Source organism: Marmota marmota, unplaced genomic scaffold (genome assembly GCF_001458135.2).
Source record: "Marmota marmota marmota unplaced genomic scaffold, marMar, whole genome shotgun sequence".
Taxonomy (NCBI): Eukaryota; Metazoa; Chordata; class Mammalia; order Rodentia; family Sciuridae; genus Marmota; species Marmota marmota.
This window is the reverse complement of record NW_026000242.1, coordinates 28,590,873-28,612,272: the sequence shown is the minus strand read 5'-3', so window position 1 is coordinate 28,612,272 and position 21,400 is coordinate 28,590,873. Positions and strand designations below refer to the sequence as shown.

General features: G+C 38.5%; 1 protein-coding gene across 9 annotated transcripts in view; it reads left to right on the top strand.

The window, feature by feature from the left end:
* The window catches only part of Fat3 (FAT atypical cadherin 3), a 622,271-nt gene that overhangs the window by 516,386 nt on the left and 84,485 nt on the right, over positions 1-21,400 (top strand). For 8 of the 9 annotated variants that reach the window (XM_048795699.1, XM_048795700.1, XM_015489994.2 and 5 more), the window contains 3 exons: positions 7,495-7,770; positions 10,177-10,387; positions 15,133-19,206. In XM_048795699.1, the coding sequence (XP_048651656.1) occupies positions 7,495-7,770; positions 10,177-10,387; positions 15,133-19,206 (4,561 nt within the window). Of the gene's footprint in view, positions 1-7,494; positions 7,771-10,176; positions 10,388-15,132; positions 19,207-21,400 lie in introns of those variants that run through there. The other variant, XM_048795705.1, reaches the window with a different exon arrangement.

Genomic DNA, 21,400 nt, shown 5'->3' with positions numbered 1-21,400 from the left:
GGCAGAACAGAATTTTTCAGTAATTTAGAACTTAATTGGCTCTAATAAAAGACAGAGCTCTTACTCTACAACTCGCCCCCATGGACACTTCATACCAAGAGCCTTTGTAAAGCAGGACTTGGCATCTACCCAGACTTAGCTTAGAGGAGCCTGCAGAACCCAAAGTGTTTGTGGTGGGCAGCATTGAACCAGCTCTGAGGAGACTTCCTATATTCGGGTTTCCTCCTGCTTTGATTCCATTGTACTTCTTTAGGCATTTCAATTACCATTTTGAACACAACATCTTTGAGAGTTACTTTGCTTTGTTTGTTAGTTCAGGAACTCACAAATGGCCCCAACTGTGGGAAATAAAAAGCAAATGAGGAGAAGGAAGTCTTTTACAGGGAAACACTTGTTCTGACTGTAGATTAGGCTCAGGACAAAGCAAGCAGAAAGAGGCAAGCTTTTCAAGAGCACATCAACTTTGAAACTTCATGAAGGTCAGGGCAGGCTTGCTGGCTGGAAAGGCTTTTTCATCAGTTAATATAACTGCCTCTGTGAACACAAATATTTTAGCATCTTGAGTAAGTTAACTTGAACTTTTTAAAGGAAATAGTTGGCATTCAAAGAAATCTGGTATGGTTTTGCACATATGTTGAATATAGAAACAACACCCAAACTCTGCTGGAACACCTCTCAACCCTTTTTGTAGCACAGACTTTAGGGTAGAGTTCATCCCATGTCTGTGTCATTCCCAAAGGCAAGTCATCCTGGCCTGGGAGTGATAGCACTGCCCCTTTCCTCTCACTCAGAAAAGGATATCTGTACCAAAGTGAGTGACCATGTAGCCACTTGTAAGGATAGCCATGGTCGAGCTATATTTATTTTTTAAAATAAATAGCTTTCTGGAATATAGACAAATGCTAGCATATTATTGAATGGAAAATCACTAGAAGTTCTCCTATTAGGATTAAGAGAAGAGCTTCACTATGCCCACTACCATTTAATATTGTTCTGTAAGTATTAGAAAATGCAATTAGACAAGTTATCATATACTGTGTCCTAGGAATTATCAAGGAATAGATTAGACTATCTCTAGTTGCAGTATGATTATATAACAAAAAAAACTTGAAAGAATAAATGAAAAAACAATTGCAAATGATAAGAAATTTCAGTAAAAGAACAGGTTATAAATTTAACATATATTAAATAGCATATATATACAGTCAGAGAAATTAAAAAATTGAAAAGATACACTGATGTTTTAGTCAGTTTTTTTCACTGCTGTGACTAAGAAGAACAAAACCTAACAAGAACAATTAGAGGAGGAAAAGTTTATTTGGGGGCTCATGGATTCAGAGGTATAACTTCATTGTTTTGACCTGTAGGAGAGGCACAACATCAAGGCAGAAAAGTGTGGCAGAGGAAAGTAGCTGAGGACATGATACCAATAAGCAGAGAGGGTTCCCCTCACCATGGACACAATACATATCCGCAAAGTACATGCCCAGTAAGGAACATCGTCTAGCCATACCTTACCTGCCTGCAATTGCCACCCAGTTAATCCCTTTCAGAGAATTAATACACTGATTGGGTTAAGGTTCTCATAATGCAATCATTTCACCTCTAAGCTTTCTTATACTGTCCTACACATGAGATCTTTTTTTAATTTATTTATTCTAATTTGTTATAAACAAGGCAGAATGCAATTTATTTCATATTACACATATAGAGCCCAGCTTTTCAAGTCACTGATTGTACACAAAGTATTTTCACACCATTCGTGTCTTCATACATATACTTAGGGTAATGATGTCCATCTCATTCCACCATCATTCCTACTCTCTTGCCCTCTCCTTTCCCCTCCCTCCCCTTTGCCCTATCTGAAGTTCCTCCATTCCATTCCTCCCATGGCCCCCCTCCACTCCCATTGCCATTATGAGTCAGCATCCTCATATCAAAGAAAACATTCAGTCTTTGTTTTTTGGGGATTGGCTTACTTAGCATTATATTCTCCAACTCCATCCATTTACTTGCAAATGCCATGATTTTATTCTCTTTAATGCTGAGTAATGATCCATTGTGTATATATACCAAAGATTCCCTATCCATTCATCTATTGAGGGGCATCTGAGTTGGTTCCACAATTTAGCTATTGTGAATTATGTTGCTATAAACATTGGTGTGGCTGTGTCCCTGTAGTATGCTGTTTTTAAGGCCCTTGGGTATAAGCCATAGAGTGGGATGGCTGGGTCAAATGGTGGTTCCATTCCAAGTTTTCCGGGGAATCTCCATACTGCTTTCCAGACTGGCTGCACCAATTTGCAGTCCCACCAGCAATGTATGAGTGTGCCTTTTTCCCCCACATCCTTGCCAAAACTTATTGTTGTTGTTTGTATTCTTGATAGCTGCCATTCTGACTGGAGTGAGATGAAATCTTAGAGTAGTTTTGGTTTGCATTTCTATAATTGCTAGAGATGTTGAACATTTTTTCATGTTTGTTGATTAATTGTATGTCCTCTTCTGAGTAGTGTCTGTTCAGTTCCTTGGCCCGTTTATTGATTGGGTAATTTGAGGTTTGGGGGTTGAGGTTTTTAAGTGCTTTATATATCCTAGAGATTAGTGCTGTATCTGATGTGCTTGTGGTAAAGATTTGCTCCCATTCTGTAGACTCCCACACATGAGATCTCATATCTAAACCATAACAATTGAAAATGTGATCCCTCTTAGGATAGCACATCCTTTAAAAAGTGCTCAAAACATATTTGAAGCAAACTAAAATATCCCAGAAAAGCAAAACAGTAAATTTAAACAAATGAGAAAACATTCTGTGTTCTTGGAGAGGAGGACTACATTATAAAGAAGTCAATTCTCTCAGAGTCAATCTGTACTTTTAGCATAATTCCCATTAAAATACCATCAAGTTTCTTTCTTGAGCTACATAAGTTGATTATAAAGTTTTTAAGGAGGAACAATAAGCAGCAATAGCCAAGAAACTAAGGAAAAAAATAAAAGAGGGCTTATTTCAAACACAAAACATATCATAAAGCCTCTATAATTAAAACATTTTGATATTGGTACATGAAAAGACAGATGAACCAATGGAACAGAATAGAAAATCCAGAAATATACTAATTACATATGTGAATTAAATATAGATTAAAATGGCTTCTCAAATGAATGGAACGTAATAGTCCTCCAAAAAGTGGCATTGAGATAAATGCACAGCCATGTGGAAAAAAATAAAACTGGATTCATTCCTCACATAATATGCCAGGAAAAATTCTGAATGAATTAGAAATATAAATGAAAGAAAAAGGAAATATACAAGTGCTATTTTTTTCAGATGAGTTTGTTCATCTATTAACACAATATTACATAGAATATTCTAAACTGTAGCATAACGCCCAGAAATACAGCCAGGCACTATGGAACATGCCTGTAACCCCAGCTACTTAGGAGGCTGAGTTAGCAGCATTGCAAATCCAAAGGAGACTGAGCAAATCAGTTGGACCCTGAATCAAAATTAAAAAGACTATAATTTCACAAGTACCAATGAATCAATGAAATAACAAATAAATAAATAACATTCATAAATAATAAGGGAAAAGGTTGATTTTTTTCACCTTTCACCTAAAAATCACTATGAGCAAAATAAAATACATGAAAAAATTGAAAATACATTTGCAATTTTTATCACCAAGTTTCCAAAAATAAAGAAGGAAAAGACCAGCTAAACCATAGAAGAATGAGCTGATAAAAATAGTTTAACAGAAAAAGAAATGCAAATGACTCTTAAATATATAAAAAGATACTCAACCTTACTCATAACAAGAAAAATGCAAATTAAAAACTACACTGAGATGTCATTTCTCATCTATCAGATTGACAATAAAAAAAATCCACATCTTTCCACATACTGTTGCCAAGACTGTGAGAGACAACCATTCTTATATATTGTTATGTCAATGCAAAATGATAAGTCTTTGGAAAGGGAAAATACAGAAATATCTAACAAAACTATAAAAGTACTAATCCTCTCATCAAGCAATTCCAACTCTAGAACCCAAACATATGCTAGCAAAAATATGAAAAGACATGGACACAAGGCTCTTTTGCATACTCTAAGAGGGAAAATTGGAAATATCTTAAATGAATGCCAGTAGAAGACTAATTAAATCAACAACGATACATCTGCCCATTGGAAGAGTATCTCTATGCTGCTGTATCATCATTATCTGCAGGATTCTCAACAATATCACTATTGACATTTTGGATTAGATTATTATTTGATAGTGGGGATTGTCCTGTGCACTGTAGTATGCTTGGCAAAATCCCTAGCCACATTAAATGTCAGCAATATCCTTTTGTCCAGTTGTGACAATGAAATATATCTTCTGATACCTCCCAAGTGACATTTTTGCTGCATGTCCTCAGCAAGAAAGAATCATATCCAATTGAGGACCAATGCTAATTTTATGTTAATTCTAAATGTAATGTTACTGCAATGTGAATGAAAAAGATTAGGAGGGAAAACTACATACAATAAGATTATATTAACAAAATAGTTTAACAAACCATAAAAGTTTTTACTTTAAATTACCAGTAGGAGAATAAGGGAATAGGATGAATGGAACAGGTATAAAAGCCAAATTTCTTTGAATATGCAATTTTTTGTGAAATTGAGTTTGATACCTTTTTATATAGAATAAGACAAAATTAAATGTTAAAAAGGCAAGTCTAAATTTTGAAAGTAAATGGAAGCAAATGTTGTCAAATATATATCTGGTTAGTGGCATGTCTTCCAAAGAAGAATTATTCTAAGTGACTTTAATCATACTAATTTGACTTCACATTCCTAAGAACAAAAAGAACTGAAAAATAATATTAAATTGTTTTCAATGACCATAATTGCAATGTAATTATAATAACAATGGTGGTCTTGTTATTCTGGGGCTTTTGTGTATGAGTTCCAGATAAAGCAATGGCTAATTATGATGAAATCATTTAATATGAAAAATGTCATCCTGTCAGAGAAAGGAGAAAAAAATGTAAAAAATAATGGCCTTGAGTAAAACTTGATGCTCTATTTTTGAAATGGAAACAGCAGTATGAACTCATAAAATATTTGTTTTAAAAACACTCCTTTCCAAACTATGTCTGATGAAACCCCAAACATGTAGTAAATCCAGTAGCAATGAGAATTCCTAACACTGGATTGTGATCTATCAATATTACAATTTCTAACTAAAAGGAAACCAATACTTTTTGAAGAAATGGATAATTTAGAGTTGGGACAGAAAATACACAGATACCTCTGGAAAAAAATTATCAGTAGCAATTATCAGAAAGCAAGAAAGTTCTGGAAGCTGTGTCAAAAAAATCTTGAGAGCCAACCTGAAGACACTCCCACTGGCCAAGGAAGGATTATCCATGTAACAGTGAATATAATGGCTGCAGTGGACAGAAAAAACTACAATGTGATTAAAGTCATGACATATAATGTTTTTAAAAATACCTCAATGGCTACTTTTAGAGATGTTAAGGAACCAATATCTTATTTGTCAATAATAGAAGGAAAGAATTAATTCTTAATCCTGCCTTTCTGATATGAAGTATATTCCAGAATAACCAAATAATGGAGAAATTTCTATTTATAGAACTATCCCAGCTACCAAAATAGGAAGGAACCACAGAATGAGAAATCATCTCTTGAAATTTTTAACAAATTTGTGTTACCTATGTAATGATCATCATGGCAGCTAGCATAACAGAATTAGAGGAGAACCTGATGTCATGCATTTCCAGAAGGAAGTGTACTGTGCCACTGTTGTAGGATATTTGTAAAAAAAAAAAAGGAAACTGGACCTCAATCTTATTGAGTCTCCTAGACCAAACTGCCAATTTATAACAAATACAGGGAACAGACAGATGTGCAGAACAAAACCACAGGGATGCTATGAGCAAATTTCAGATTGAAAACTAAAGAGAAAATAGCTCAGTTTCTTCAAGACTGATAATGATCCATAAAAATTGCAAGGAAACAGACTGACATAGAAGTAATAAGATAAAATGAAATTAAAGGACATATAAACTGAATGCAAAATTTTTTATTTTATGTATCTTGATTGAAAGAAATTAATATACACATGTATAAACACATATGTACATAAACATGCACAACAGGATTAAAAACCATTGAAGAAATATGATACATGAAATATTGGTATTAAGGAATTATTGTTTTCTTTGTTTAGATATAATTATACTCTTGTACGTGTTTGTGCATGTGTGTGTTTTTGTTTATTCTGACTCGCTATAATTTAGGGATATATATACTAAAATTATATAATAGCTAGAGTTTTCTTTAAAATAAAATGGGGTACCAAGTGAAGATAAACAGGAAGCTAAGATGAAACCAGATTTGCTACATGTGAATCATGGTCAGAACTGAGTGATGAATATTTGAGCATACATTAAGTTATTAGTTTTATATGCACTTAGAAAATTTTATAGAAAAATGCTTTCTGAAAGAAAATAATTTGGAAATATTATATTTTAGCTATCATTAGCACCATGTTCTTGAATCCTCCTGTCTTAGTCACCTTGTTCACTGCTGTGACTGAAAGACCTGATAAGAACAATTTTAAAGGAGGAAAAGTTCATTTAGGGGTTCAATGTTTTAGAGGTCTCAGTCCATAGACAGCCAGCTCCATTCCTCAGGGCTTGAGGTGAGGCAAAACATCATGACAGAATGGTGTGGCAGAGGGAAGTGGCTCACATGATGATCAGGAAGCAAAGAGAGACTTCACACACCAGATACAAAATATATACCCCATACCCCGAGGGCACACCCCCAGGGACCCACCTCCTCTAGCCACACCTTACTGGCCTTCAGCTCCCACTTAATTAATCCCATCAGAGAATCAATTCATTGACTGGATTAAGCCCTGTAACCGATCATTTCACCTCTGAAGGTTCTTGCATGGTCTCACACATGAGCTTTTGGTGGACACTTGCTATCTAAACCATAACACCTCCCAAAGCTGTCAATGCTACCCTTGAGAAGCTTGACTGTGCTGAGTCCAGCTCTGTTCCTTCTTCCCTTTCCTCTGTCTCTTTACTTCTGCTTTTCCCATTCTGTGACTGCCACCATGTAAGTCCATTATGAGAAGAAGCCCATAGAAATAAACTAAGATAATAGGAATTTACTAAAAAGGTCACCTTGTGATCTTTTCCATTGTGCCTCAAATAATTCCATGAAATTATCATCTTCTGGTGGCTGTCTCATCTGTTCAATTAATAGTGAAGATATTGATCAGCTTATTGTTTATATTCCTGATAATTTGAATTACTAATTACACAGGGTTTATTATAAGAGAGCTTTCTACATGTTGAGATAGCTGCTAGGTGTTACGATTCAAAGACATGGGGGAAGTGGTGAGGAAGGAGCCTCTTTTATTAGCAATGAGTGAACTGGAATTAGTGATCACTCTTGTCTTCTTTTAACTATAGGTATTTATTAAAGTGCTGGATAATAATGATAATGGCCCAGAATTCTCTCAGCCTCATTATGATGTGACGATTTCTGAGGACGTGCTTCCGGATACAGAGATATTGCAGATTGAAGCCACAGATAGAGATGAGAAGCACAAGCTGAGCTACACTGTCCACAGCAGCATCGACTCCATCAGCATGAGAAAGTTCCGGATCGACCCCAGCTCTGGTGTGCTCTATACTGCTGAGAGACTAGATCATGAAGCCCAGGACAAGCACATTCTCAATATAATGGTAGGTAGGGGCAAATGGCTAATATGCTGTCCTGACAGGATCACTAACCTTTCAAGGCACAAAAGTCTTCAAAAGTACAGGGCCCTTAATTGTTGTAAGTAGTAGTGAATTTGACTTTTTCACTGCCAGATTGCATTTACTTTTGCCTTTTTATTTCAATAAAGAATTACTGTTGTTAGATAGCAGCTTCATGTTTTTTGCCAAGCTGAAATATTAGACAAGTTTTGCAGACACTGGCAGACAAGTAAATTTTGCCAACAGACTGGCTTGACAGGGGAGGAGTAGGCCATATTCCCAGGCTATACCACTTGCATCCAGAAGATGTGTGGAAAAGTTGAGAAGTCTGTCACAAGGGCACTTACTTATCCAGCCTGTGCAATTCTCAGTCCCTGAAAGCATTTAGAGACCCGATTGGGTGCTTTTTGTACTTCCATTGAACCTAGAAGTGAATACTGGCACACAAAGAGATCTCAACACACTCTAAAGCCTGTAGAGAGTCTTAAGTCTCAATTTGTGTTCAAATTAGGTAGGAGAAGTAATTGAAAAGTAGAGATTAATAAGAAACTCTATGGCCTATAATCTGTTCCTTTAATGATCCATGAACCCCATGGGCAATGCACAGCCACTGCCTAACAGAGCCCTGCATTCCTTAAGACCTAGTAGGATGACACAGACTTAATCTTGAGCACTGATTGGCTTTAAAACACTCTAAGACTCTATGAATTCCCAAGAAGCAGCTAAAAGTAATGTTGCACTAAATGCCACTTTTCCTTCCCAAGACTGGAGAGTTTCCTGGGCAAGAGGAAATTTGAGTATCATGCCCTCAGTTGTGGGTTCCAGCTAAGGCTCCAGGGAACTGAAGGGGTGATTCACAGAGGTCATCTGATCCACCCCCTGGCCTTCATTCATTCAACAGATATTTTTTGAGTACATACTGTGCACCAAGCACTATTCTAGGCACTGAAGACACAAAAGAAAAAAAAAGTCTCTGCACCCTTGGAGCTAACAGTTGAAATTGACCTAGCTGTTAAAAATTCCAAAATAAAGAGTTGGTCCTTGGGTGTGGATACACCAGTCTACAAAAATTCAGCACACTCATTGTTTTGATTTTGCATGTGTTTTCTTCAAGGGCAGAACCTGTGCCAGTTACTAACTCCATTCTCATGGTTTCTCAAGTCATTTCTGCTTATTGTTTGCTTAACAAACTCAGAATTCAGTTTGGTCACCCTCTACCAAGTATCATTTATGTAATTGAATATTTAGAGCAAACAACTCCTTTATGCTGCCTTTCTCCAAGCTAAACCATTTTAGTCATGTTACTTATTCCTTCCAGGTACTATTTATGAAACCCCCTTCTCTTTGATGGCTCTTCTCAGCACATTTTCTAATTTACTCACATTTCTGTGAAGTTATGCAGCCTAAAATTGAACAAGCCAAGAATACACATTTAACTAGTACTGTATCAAATTATAGCAGAACCATGTGGTTAAAGTATTGATTGTTTATAAGCTTCAGCCATATGCAAACCAGGGGACATTTTAAAGCCATCAAGCCAAGTTTTTTGATGGAGTTACATGAAGGATCTCAATTTTAGAAATTGATTGTAGTCATCTTACCAGTGGTCAGGATTCTCTCTCTCAGCTCTGGGCCTTTGAGTATATTGGATCTTCTTGCCTCAAAGTGCCACATGCGATGATCACCACCATTTTACTACTTCTACCTGTTCTTGTCACTTCTTCCAGGAAGCTGAATGCTAGGTTAGGCTCTTCTTACTGCTTATTCTGAGGGCACATTTAGGTAACCCATGCTGGCACTTATCACTGGGTACTATACCTGCCTATTTAATTATTTGTAATCCCAAATCGACCCTAAGCTTCTGGAGGGTAGAAGCCATATCCAATTCACTACTGAGGCATCAGAGTTAAGCAAGGAACTTGTTGGATAATAGATGACAATAAATGTTTGTTGAATGAATGAATGGCAATGCCCACATTGTATTCATCAATTCCACTCTTTAGTTTCTCCTTTAGAAGAGCCTCTGTCCACCATTCCATGAGCAGATGTTAATACACATAACAAGGGGAAAGTGGCTGTGCAAGGGGTCTCAGAGCAGAATGCTGTGTTTGTGATATTTTTGATATCAAGGCATTGATTCTGCAGACACAGGCTGAACAGAGACTCTAGGCCAAGCTTCCTAAAAGATGATGTAGCCCCTGCTCTTGATTTGCTTACCATGTTCTTGCTTGGTAATTACCATTGTTAATTGAGCATGTACTAAGTATCTGGAACTGGGTCAAGAACTGTGTGCATCATCTTTTTTTGTTGATGTTTTCATCACAGACATAGCCATTGAGTTCTTTGCGGTTTAAGAGTTTAGTCCTACTGCTTCTTGTATTTTGCCTAAAGGTCAGAGATCAGGAGTTTCCTTATCGAAGAAACTTAGCCCGAGTCATTGTGAATGTGGAAGATGCTAATGATCACAGTCCTTATTTTACCAACCCACTATATGAAGCATCCGTGTTTGAGTCGGCTGCTCTGGGATCAGCTGTTCTGCAAGTGACGGCTCTGGACAAAGACAAAGGGGAAAATGCAGAACTCATATATACCATAGAAGCAGGTGAGAGCTGTTACACGGCACAGATTGCAGCATAATGCATGGCATTCAACCTCAGTAGTATCTTTCACCATGGTGAATTCAGATTGATACCACTGGAACATCTCTAATGAAATCTTGGCCAAGCACCACCCATTTTCTGTGATAATGGTGCATAAAGTTCTTGGCGTGTCAGTAATATGTCTTCCATTGTTGACAGCAAGGAGAGTTTCCTTCCCTGTGTTCAATCTTGGGTTTTCCTGGAATGAAGAAGAAATGTGTAATGCATTCTGTGGCTTTTACCCATGGGCCAACAAGTCATGGTTTCAGACTAAAATAACCAAAGCCTCCTTCCTGTCACCTGAGGGCTGCTGGGCTGTTGAACTGAATCTTATGTGTCTTTGTTTACTTGTCAGTAGGTGGGCTGTGGCTTTCAGAATCCCTACACCCTCACAGTTAGCACAATTCACCTCACTGGAGGCAGTCTGAGTAGCAGAGAGTTTGGTAGATATGGGGTCTGAACTACCTGCTTAACCTGACAGATAAGTAACTACAGGCTCTTGTTTTGTTAAATTTGAGATCTTTTAAAATCTATTTAACACCCATAGTGTACTGATGGTTGCAAGACCATAGTGTACTGTTGGTTGAAGATCCATAGCTAGAAAACATCTATGACAGAGAGATGAATGTCCAAGGAAGAGATAGAACTGTGAGCCTGAAAATGACAAATACGCTTTGTCTGCTCTATTTTCCTTATCCTGTTCTATCTTTTTTGAATATGCAAGCCACATATTTCCAAAACGTTTTGCAACATTATGTCTGTTGTGCATAATGCCAAATGCAATCTCCTTTTATGCCAGCGATAGATAAGCCTTCATTTAAACGTAGAGTATTTTTGTGAGTAGTTGAATTAAAATAGGAATGCTAGAATGACAGTTTTTGGACTAGAAATTTTAGAAAAGGAAAAGCCAATAGCCTTCTTTAAAAAAAGTTTCTATATCAAATGACAATCTAAAATTATTCTCTGTATTAGGTGTCCACATTTTATGAGTCTATTCTAAGCTTGTGCGCTCTCGCGCGCTATCTCTCTCTGTCTCTCTCTACGTCTCTCTCTCTCTCCATATGTGTGTGTATGTGTGTGTGTATGTATGCATGTAAAGAAAAGATGTTAGTCCATGATAGTCAGGTTCTGTGGAATTTTATTTCAGCCTAAAGCTTGACCAGTATTTAGAAATGCATTCCTTATTTATCAAGGAAGAGTTTTATTATTTAATTATGTGATCCTTGCTTTTATGGTACCACAAAAATATATGGAAAATTCTCAAAAATTTTTTGAGAATATGTACATGACAACACAGTTGTCACCTAATCCAACAATTCTTTTTATTCTCTGAGCTTGTCTTTTCTCTTTCCCTCTATTCATTCATGCATGTACATTGCTTCATGACATTGTGATCATTTGGATATGAAGTTTTATTTCTACGTCCTTGTCATTTTCTAAACATTTGTCTAAGTGTCCACCTGCTTTTTTTATTTGTCATTTAAACACTACTTTTACTTCTCTTACTTAGCCAAAGAATCTTTCACCCAATTTGGTGTTCTCAGGGAGTGATTTACTCACCATTCAGCTGAAAAGACTGCTTCTCCTATTTTAACTTCCATGATTGCAACATGGTGCTCAGTTATTTCTTTAATAACTGACTAAATCAAGAGAAAAGTTATTTCCTTAAAACATCTGAATATTATATATTACTAAAAAATTTTAAAGAAAACACAGGTTTATTCACCTGATTCAAAAATAAAATATTCCTGTGGGTTAGGGAAATCCCATATATATAGAAAATCTAAATCTCCAGAAAACTAAACTTTTTTTGATATCTCAAAAAAGGTGATTTTTGTTGAAGTGGGCACCAAGCTAATGAGAATTACAACACACGCAAGAAATCTCTGGTAGACATTGAGACCTTCACAGACTCGAAGACCTACCTTGAGCCTAAACTGGTTCTTCCCAGATTATAGAAAGAAAGACAGATCACAGGTGCTTCAGTATTTTTAGCACATGGTCAGTGGTTGTGTAAAATGTTATGTTTTATTTAACTTATCTCACAGACCTCTGATAAGCGAGATTTTTTTCTATTTAATGATGTGCTATAAATTCCCTGTCTCTTGCTTGGCCTCTAAAGTAACTACAGAAGCTTTATATTTTAGTCTGAAGAACTGAGTTTTGAGTTTGAATAGAATCTGAGGGCAGCGCTTCAGGACTTATTTTAGCCTGGATTTTCTGTTTGTTGCCAATGATGATTCTGAAGTAGCACTGCACAAGAGAGACACAAATAAGAGTTGAGTTAGAACATGGCATATTGGATCCCAAGTGGATAGAGAATTAAAATTTGCTTTTTGATTTACATCTCCTCCCAATCATTTCAACAAATAATTATCAAGCACCCTCTTTCTGTCAGACACTGTGCAATACATCAGATAAGTATGAAAAACACAGCTTTTGGCTGGTTGCCAAAAGTCTAAACGAAGCCATAGATTCCAAGAAAACAAGCAAGTAGAGATTCCTTTTCAAAGATTCAGGAATAGAAGGAGAGGATATGCAGGAACGGGATCTCAAGGAAATGGGTCAGTGTATTGAAGAGAGAAAGAGAAACTGAAGTATGAGTCCAGAATCCTGACAGGGTATAGCAAGTGGATCAGCTTCCAGGGGACAGCAGGGCCATGAAGTTCAAGTGGAGGTCAAGAGCTGGATCACCTTCATTCCTGCTTTAATGTATCTTGCTAGGAATGAAGAAATGTTGCTGGGGCTGGTACAAGGAAGGATTTGTCTATAAACTCTGAGGTAGGACACCATAACCAGTGAAGGCAGCAACTTGGCTCAGTTGCTGTCCCTGAAAGGTGACCATTGATAAAGTGAAATGACAGCTGGCTCAAATGTTGGATCCATGCCTGATTCCACTGTGCTCATCATTGAAAATGTAAAAGCTTACCCAAACATCGTTAAATTCTGTTGTTGTCATCACAAAATGATCATATTTAGGTGGCAAAGTGAAAAAAAAATCATGCTGACATCAAAGATGACATTGTTTAATATCACATTGTGGGGTTGGAATTAAATTGGCCTCTCTATTGGATATGCTTCCTCTTGAAAAGTATTTTATTGAAGTAGATTTTATAGGAATATGAGCTTTTGCTTTATGGACATGGAGATGTTTATTTAATAAGTATACACCAAGAAGTGTAGACACAGCTGTATTTGCTATATATTTCAATAAACATATCACAACTACCCCTAAATCCAAGAGCCTATCTTAATGATTTTGACATTTAAATGGTTTATATGCTTGCCATACTACAGTACTCAAAAAGAAGGAAAGATCTAGCTATAGTTGAGTAACCAGGATCTTTAAATGTTGATTTAAAAGAGTTTCAACACAAAATAAAGGGTGTTCTTTAAGAAGCACTGGAGAATCCAAGGAGGGAAAGCATAAAGCAACTTGGGAAAGATGTAGCTTCACACCGTCTACTATTTTTGAGCTCCTGCCCCTACCCACCTTCTTTACATTCTTCAGATCTTTTGTTTCTTTGCTCCTCTTTTGTTTCAGTCATCCTCAACAATCCCAGATTCCAATTTTTTTTTTTTTTTTTATGTTTTAGAGGTGATGTCATGGCCCATAGCTCTCCCCATGCCAGACCTGGCAAAACAGGTCACCATGTCTTTGTTTCATAAGGGTTTTGATTCAAATTCTTGGTTTTAAGGCTGTTTTTCAAGTGCTTAGTGAATAGAATGGCTACAGATTGGAGCAATGAACTTGTAATGTTTTATGTCTTCTTTAATGTCTGTCTGTATCTCTGTGTGTTCAAGGGCATGGGAGGAGGTTAGAGTAGTAGTGAAGAACAAGGGAGAATTCAGGGGAAAAAAAATAAGTACAACTTGAAAAACAAACAGTGACTTGGGAAGAATTCTCTGTGACTGATAAAACCCACCACACCAAAGTAGCATTTGGAGGAAGTTGATTTTTTTATTTATTTTTAAAATATCTTTATTTTATTTATTTATTTTTATGTGGTGCTGAGGATCGGACCCAGGGCCTCGCACGTACTAGGCGAATGCTCTACTGCCGAGCCACAACCCCAGCCCTGAGGAAGTTGATTTTGATATTTTGATTGATAGGGTAAAATAGCACTAATACCATGTAACATTTATTATCTTTGAGATAAATAGTAACCAAATGCCTGCATGATGATCTTCCAAAACTAAATGTGAACATGGCACTGGTTTAGGGATAGATAGATAGATAGATAGATAGATATTTTTTTTTTCTTCTCTGTACTAGCAACATTGGTATGTGTCACCCAGTCAGTCCCTGTTCTCACAGGGCTAGGAATGAGGAAGTCCTACACATTTATAGCAGAAATAGCTCTCCTATAAGCTCTTATTCTCTGGCTTAAATGTACCCCATTGTGTGCCACTGCTGCTACTGCTGTTTTTAACTTAGATCAAAAAACTATGGATCTAAAGTTTATAATTTTACTGGAAAACTCATATCACTTTCTTTTCAATATCCTGAAAAGAGAAGTCTCTTTTTTCTTTGTTGGTTTGTTTTCTCTTTCAGAACGATAAGAGATGAATAGAAATAAATGTATCTATTTTCTGTTGGCCACATGGCACTAGAGTTTCTTTACATGAAGGGTCAACCTTCAGAAAACCTTTTTTTTTTTAATGACTCCCTTGTAATTCCTTTTCCTCATTGATTTCTGTATTTTAGGGAACACTGGAAACACATTTAAGATCGAGCCAGTCCTGGGCATCATCACTGTTTCCAAAGAACCAGACATGACAACGATAGGTCAGTTTGTCCTGTCAGTCAAAGTCACAGATCAAGGTTCCCCACCAATGTCTGCCACTGCAATTGTGCGCATTTCCGTCACCATGTCTGATAACTCTCACCCCAAGTTCACTCATAAAGACTACCAAGCTGAAGTAAATGAAAATGTGGATATTGGAACCTCAGTCATTCTAATCTCTGCCATCAGTCAGTCTACCCTCATTTATGAAGTCAAAGATGGAAACACTGGTGGGGTCTTTACCATAAATCCATATTCTGGAGTCATCACCACTCGGAGGGCTCTGGATTATGAGCGTACTTCCTCTTACCAACTCATGATTCAGGCCACTAACATGGCAGGAATGGCTTCCAATGCCACCGTCAATATTCAGATTGTTGATGAAAATGATAATGCTCCAATTTTTCTCTTCTCTCAATACTCAGGCAGCCTAAGTGAGGCTGCCCCAATAAATAGCATTGTCAGGAATTTGGATAACAGCCCACTGGTAATTCGAGCCACCGATGCTGACAGCAATCAGAATGCACTACTCGTGTATCAGATTGTAGAGTCTACAGCCAAGAAGTTCTTCACAGTGGACTCCAGTACAGGTGCAATCAGAACAATTGCCAACCTGGACCATGAGACCATTGCCCATTTCCATTTTCATGTACATGTGAGAGATAGTGGTAGCCCCCAGCTGACTGCAGAGAGTCCTGTTGAAGTGAACATTGAGGTTACAGATGTGAATGATAACCCACCTGTTTTTACTCAGGCTGTGTTTGAGACTGTCTTACTTCTCCCCACCTATGTTGGTGTGGAGGTCCTGAAAGTTAGTGCCACAGACCCTGACTCTGAGGTGCCTCCTGAACTGACATACAGCCTAATGGAAGGCAGCTTGGATCATTTTTTAATTGACTCAAATAGTGGAGTACTCACCATAAAAAACAACAACCTCTCCAAAGATCACTACATGCTGATAGTTAAAGTGTCTGATGGAAAGTTCTACAGCACATCCATGGTCACCATCATGGTTAAAGAAGCCATGGATAGTGGCCTTCACTTTACACAAAGTTTTTATTCCACCTCAATCTCAGAGAACAACACTAACATAACCAAAGTTGCTATTGTCAATGCAGTTGGAAACCGCCTTAATGAGCCCTTAAAATATAGCATCTTAAACCCAGGAAATAAATTCAAGATAAAATCTACCTCAGGAGTCATTCAGACCACTGGAGTCCCCTTTGACCGTGAAGAACAAGAATTATATGAGTTGGTGGTGGAAGCCAGCCGTGAACTAGACCATCTACGTGTGGCTAGAGTAGTGGTCAGGGTTAACATTGAAGACATCAATGACAATTCTCCAGTCTTTGTGGGTCTCCCTTACTATGCTGCTGTGCAAGTTGATGCTGAGCCAGGGACTCTCATATACCGGGTAACAGCCATTGACAAAGATAAAGGTGCAAATGGAGAAGTGACCTATGTCCTACAGGATGACTATGGCCACTTTGAAATTAATCCAAATTCAGGGAATGTTATTTTAAAAGAAGCATTCAATTCTGACTTGTCCAACATAGAGTATGGAGTCACCATCTTAGCCAAAGATGGTGGAAAACCCTCTTTGTCCACATCTGTGGAACTTCCCATCACCATTGTCAACAAAGCAATGCCTGTGTTTGATAAGCCCTTTTATACAGCTTCCATCAATGAAGATGTGAGAATGGACACTCCCATTCTAAGCATCAATGCTACCAGTCCAGAAGGCCAAGGCATCATATATATTATTATTGATGGGGATCCTTTTAAACAGTTTAACATTGACTTTGACACGGGGGTTCTGAAAGTTGTTAGTCCTTTGGATTATGAAGTTACACCTGTTTACAAATTGACAGTAAGGGCTAGTGATGCCCTTACTGGTGCCAGGGCTGAGGTCACGGTCGACTTGCTAGTTAATGATGTAAATGACAACCCTCCTATTTTTGATCAGCCTGCCTACAATACAACATTATCAGAAGCATCTCTCATTGGGACACCTGTTTTGCAAGTTGTCTCTACTGATGCAGATTCAGAAAACAATAAAATGGTGCATTATCAGATTGTGCAGGATACGTACAACAGCACAGATTATTTTCACATAGACAGCTCAAGTGGCTTAATCCTGACAGCAAGGATGCTGGACCATGAATTGGTGCAACACTGCACTTTGAAAGTCAGAGCAACAGATAGTGGCTTCCCCTCACTGAGCAGTGAGGTTCTAGTTCATATCCACATCTCTGACATAAATGACAACCCTCCAGTGTTTAATCAGCTAATTTATGAATCATATGTGAGTGAACTAGCCCCCCGGGGTCATTTTGTAACCTGTGTTCAAGCCTCAGATGCAGACAGTTCGGACTTTGACCGGTTGGAATATAGTATTTTATCTGGGAATGAACGGACAAGCTTTCTGATGGACAGCAAGAGTGGCATCATCACACTGTCCAACCACCGAAAGCAGCGGATGGAGCCGCTGTACAGTCTCAATGTGTCTGTTTCTGACGGGTTGTTCACCAGCACTGCACAAGTGCACATCAGGGTACTGGGGGCTAACTTGTACAGCCCTACCTTCTCACAAAGCACATATGTAGCCGAGGTGAGAGAGAATGCAGCTGCTGGGACAAAGGTAATTCACGTGCGAGCCACAGATGGGGATCCTGGAACATATGGGCAGATCAGCTATGCCATCATCAATGACTTTGCCAAGGATCGATTCCTCATAGACAGCAATGGACAGGTCATCACTACAGAAAAGCTAGACCGGGAAAACCCTCTAGAAGGAGATGTTAGTATTTTTTTGAGGGCCCTTGATGGTGGAGGGAGAACAACTTTCTGCACTGTGAGGGTGATTGTGGTGGATGAAAATGACAATGCTCCTCAGTTCATGACAGTGGAATACAGAGCCAGTGTCAGGGCAGATGTTGGAAAGGGCCACTTGGTCACTCAAGTTCAAGCCATGGACCCTGATGATGGAGCCAATTCAAGGATTACTTATTCCCTATATAGTGAGGCCTCGGTCTCAGTGGCTGACCTCCTGGAAATTGATCCTGACAATGGCTGGATGGTTACAAAGGGCAATTTTAACCAGCTGAAAAATACAGTGCTGTCATTCTTTGTCAAAGCAGTAGACGGGGGCATTCCAGTAAAGCACTCCCTCATCCCTGTCTATATCCACGTCTTGCCCCCTGAAACATTCTTGCCTTCATTCACCCAGTCTCAGTACTCTTTTACCATTGCAGAAGATACAGCCATTGGAGGCACCGTGGACACTCTGAGGATTTTGCCCAGTCAGAATGTCCAGTTCAGCACAGTTAATGGGGAACGACCAGAGAATAACAAAGGGGGTGTCTTCATCATAGAACAGGACACAGGCACTATCAAGCTTGACAAGCGCCTTGACCATGAAATTACGCCAGCTTTTCACTTTAAAGTAGCAGCCACTATATCCCTGGACAAGGTAGACATTGTGTTTACTGTGGATGTAGATATCAAGGTATTGGATTTGAATGACAACAAGCCAATCTTTGAAACTTCAAGCTACGAGACCATCATAATGGAAGGGATGCCTGTCGGCACCAAACTCACACAGGTGAGAGCTAGCGATATGGATTGGGGAGCCAATGGGCAGGTCACTTATTCCCTCCACTCAGATTCCCACCCCGAGAAGGTAATGGAAGCATTCAATATTGACAGCAACACAGGCTGGATCAGTACCTTGAAGGACCTGGATCATGAGACAGACCCTGCATTCTCCTTCTCCGTGGTGGCCTCTGACCTTGGAGAGGCATTCTCTCTTTCTTCCACAGCTTTGGTCTCTGTCAGAGTGACAGACATAAACGACAATGCACCGGTCTTTGCCCATGAGGTCTACCGAGGAAACGTGAAGGAGAGCGACCCACCAGGCGAGGTGGTGGCTGTCCTCAGCACCTGGGACAGGGACACTTCTGACATCAATCGCCAAGTGAGCTACCATATTACAGGTATGTCTCAGTGCCCACTGTTCTCACCATGTCCCCTGCTTATCACACAAAGGTGGGAGGCAGCAGGGGTAAGAGCAGGAGAGAAGATAGAAGGTGACATGAGGACCTGAACATAATAAAGCATTTCTGGTGAGAAGTAAAAAATCTCTAATAGATTTGTTTTTTTTCAGTTGTTGGTTGTTATTAACTCAACCTTACTTTGGAGTTCATTAGTTTGCTTACAACATTTACCCAGGATGGCATCCAATTCTCTTGTCACTTCTTATCATTTTAAAAAGGAGTCTGGTCACACATTTTAATTGAAGAAATATAACTGATAGCTCTTTGCAATTGGGGAGAGAGATTTTTAACAATATTCCTTTTCTTTATGTTTTTAGTGTTCAGAAAAAACAAATAACTTGATCCCAGTAAGCTTCACATACAAGCTCCTCCTGGTCATAAAAACACTTAGGCATACACATATATAAATTAGAAGACAGGGTTTGATCCTTTGCTGAGAAATCCTAAATTATAACTCCAAACCAATGGGCATTTCTTCTGAGAACTCTTATTTTTGGGGGGGATCCCTTTTCTGTCTTTCTAAATTGTAAGTAGCTGTTCTTTGGGAAGGCCAAGATAGAAAGATGAGGTCATCAGGAGTATGCAAAAAAAAATGTCACTATTGCTCTGCAGGGTTGAGGATTTCCTATCACAGCGCAAAGAGTTGTCACTGATTGGGAGTAGCTTCCAAGAGGTAACTTGCCTTCAACAACAAAGAAGAAAGTATTGATGGTGTGGAGAAAGCTTCCTAGAAACTATTCAGAGGTGGGGTTAAAGCAAATATTTTTATGCTGTGACATTCAAAGCCAGAACATAAGCAACGTGCCAAAAGATTTTAAAGATTCCATCAATACTTGTAATCAGGTGGCTTTCCCTTTAGAAAAACCACATTATTCACAGTGAAAAATGAATTAATTAGAATGCCCTTAGGACACAGAATCTACTTAACTATGTTAGTGGAAAAGTTAATTAATCACTGCAGAATAAGATCCACAGTAGACCAAACATGTCGATGTGTGGGGTTGCCACACTTTTCAGCCTGGTGCTTCTATTTCCTATATGGAACTGGATGCTCAGTGGTGTTTTCTGCTTAAGAAAACTTTATGTATCTTATGCTTTATCTGATATTTTCTGCCTTTTTTCATAAAAATACACATTTCTGCAATTAAAGCCTGAACGAAAGTGGTGAGGAAAGAAAGGAGAGTGGAACAACACTTTGATTAAATAAATGCAAACAGCATTTAGCTTTGGAGGAAGAAAAGGCTTCTTAGACATTCTGAGAGATACTTTTCTATTTGGAGGAATTGTTACTCCGTCTTAATTATTTACACATAGTCTCTGAATTCTCAGGAGAAGATTTCAAGGGACCATCCATCCCATCGACTTTTCTGAAGTAATGAGTACAGAGTAGCTTAAAGCTACTGTTACTATTAGCCATGCCAACCACCAACTGATTTTAATTAGATTTAACTTTTGCTCTTGATGTAGCACAACGTGGCTGTGCTGCCTCAGATTAACAAAGGACCATTAATCATTTTATGTAACAAAAGAACGGTGTGGGCCTGCCTGCACTGAAAGCACTTAATAGAGAGGTTAAATTTGTGTGCACTGAAATAATATTCAACTAAAGCATAATTGAATCCTAGCCAGTGGTGGAAGAAAGTGATATCCCAGGGAGGACCCCGAGCCTCCCTAGAGTATGGTTTCTCCGCCAGTGTGGTTGATATTTGGGGGCTGGATAGTTCTTTGCTGTGAGGGGCTGACCTACATATTGTAGGATGTTCAGCAGCATCCCAGACTTCTACCCATGAGATTCCAGTAGTATATACCACCACCACTACCCTTCAGTGCAGCAACCAAAAATGTCTCCAGACACTGAAAATCTCTGCCCCAGAGGAATATACAGCCCTCACCTTTTCTGCGCTGTTCATATAATTTGGTTCTGTTTTTCCTGTTATTGCCTCATAGTGCTAAAGCCCTGGAACTAACCACCTCCCTGTGCCATATAGTCAAGAGTGCAGCCAAGCACTCGCAATTTCACTCCTTCCTGCTCAGTCTACCTGTAGGGCCATGATGTCTGCCCTCTGTTTTTTTGGGATGCATTGTAAGAAGGTGAGATGGCTTTGTTCTTGCAGGGAAGTAGCAGCCAGCATAC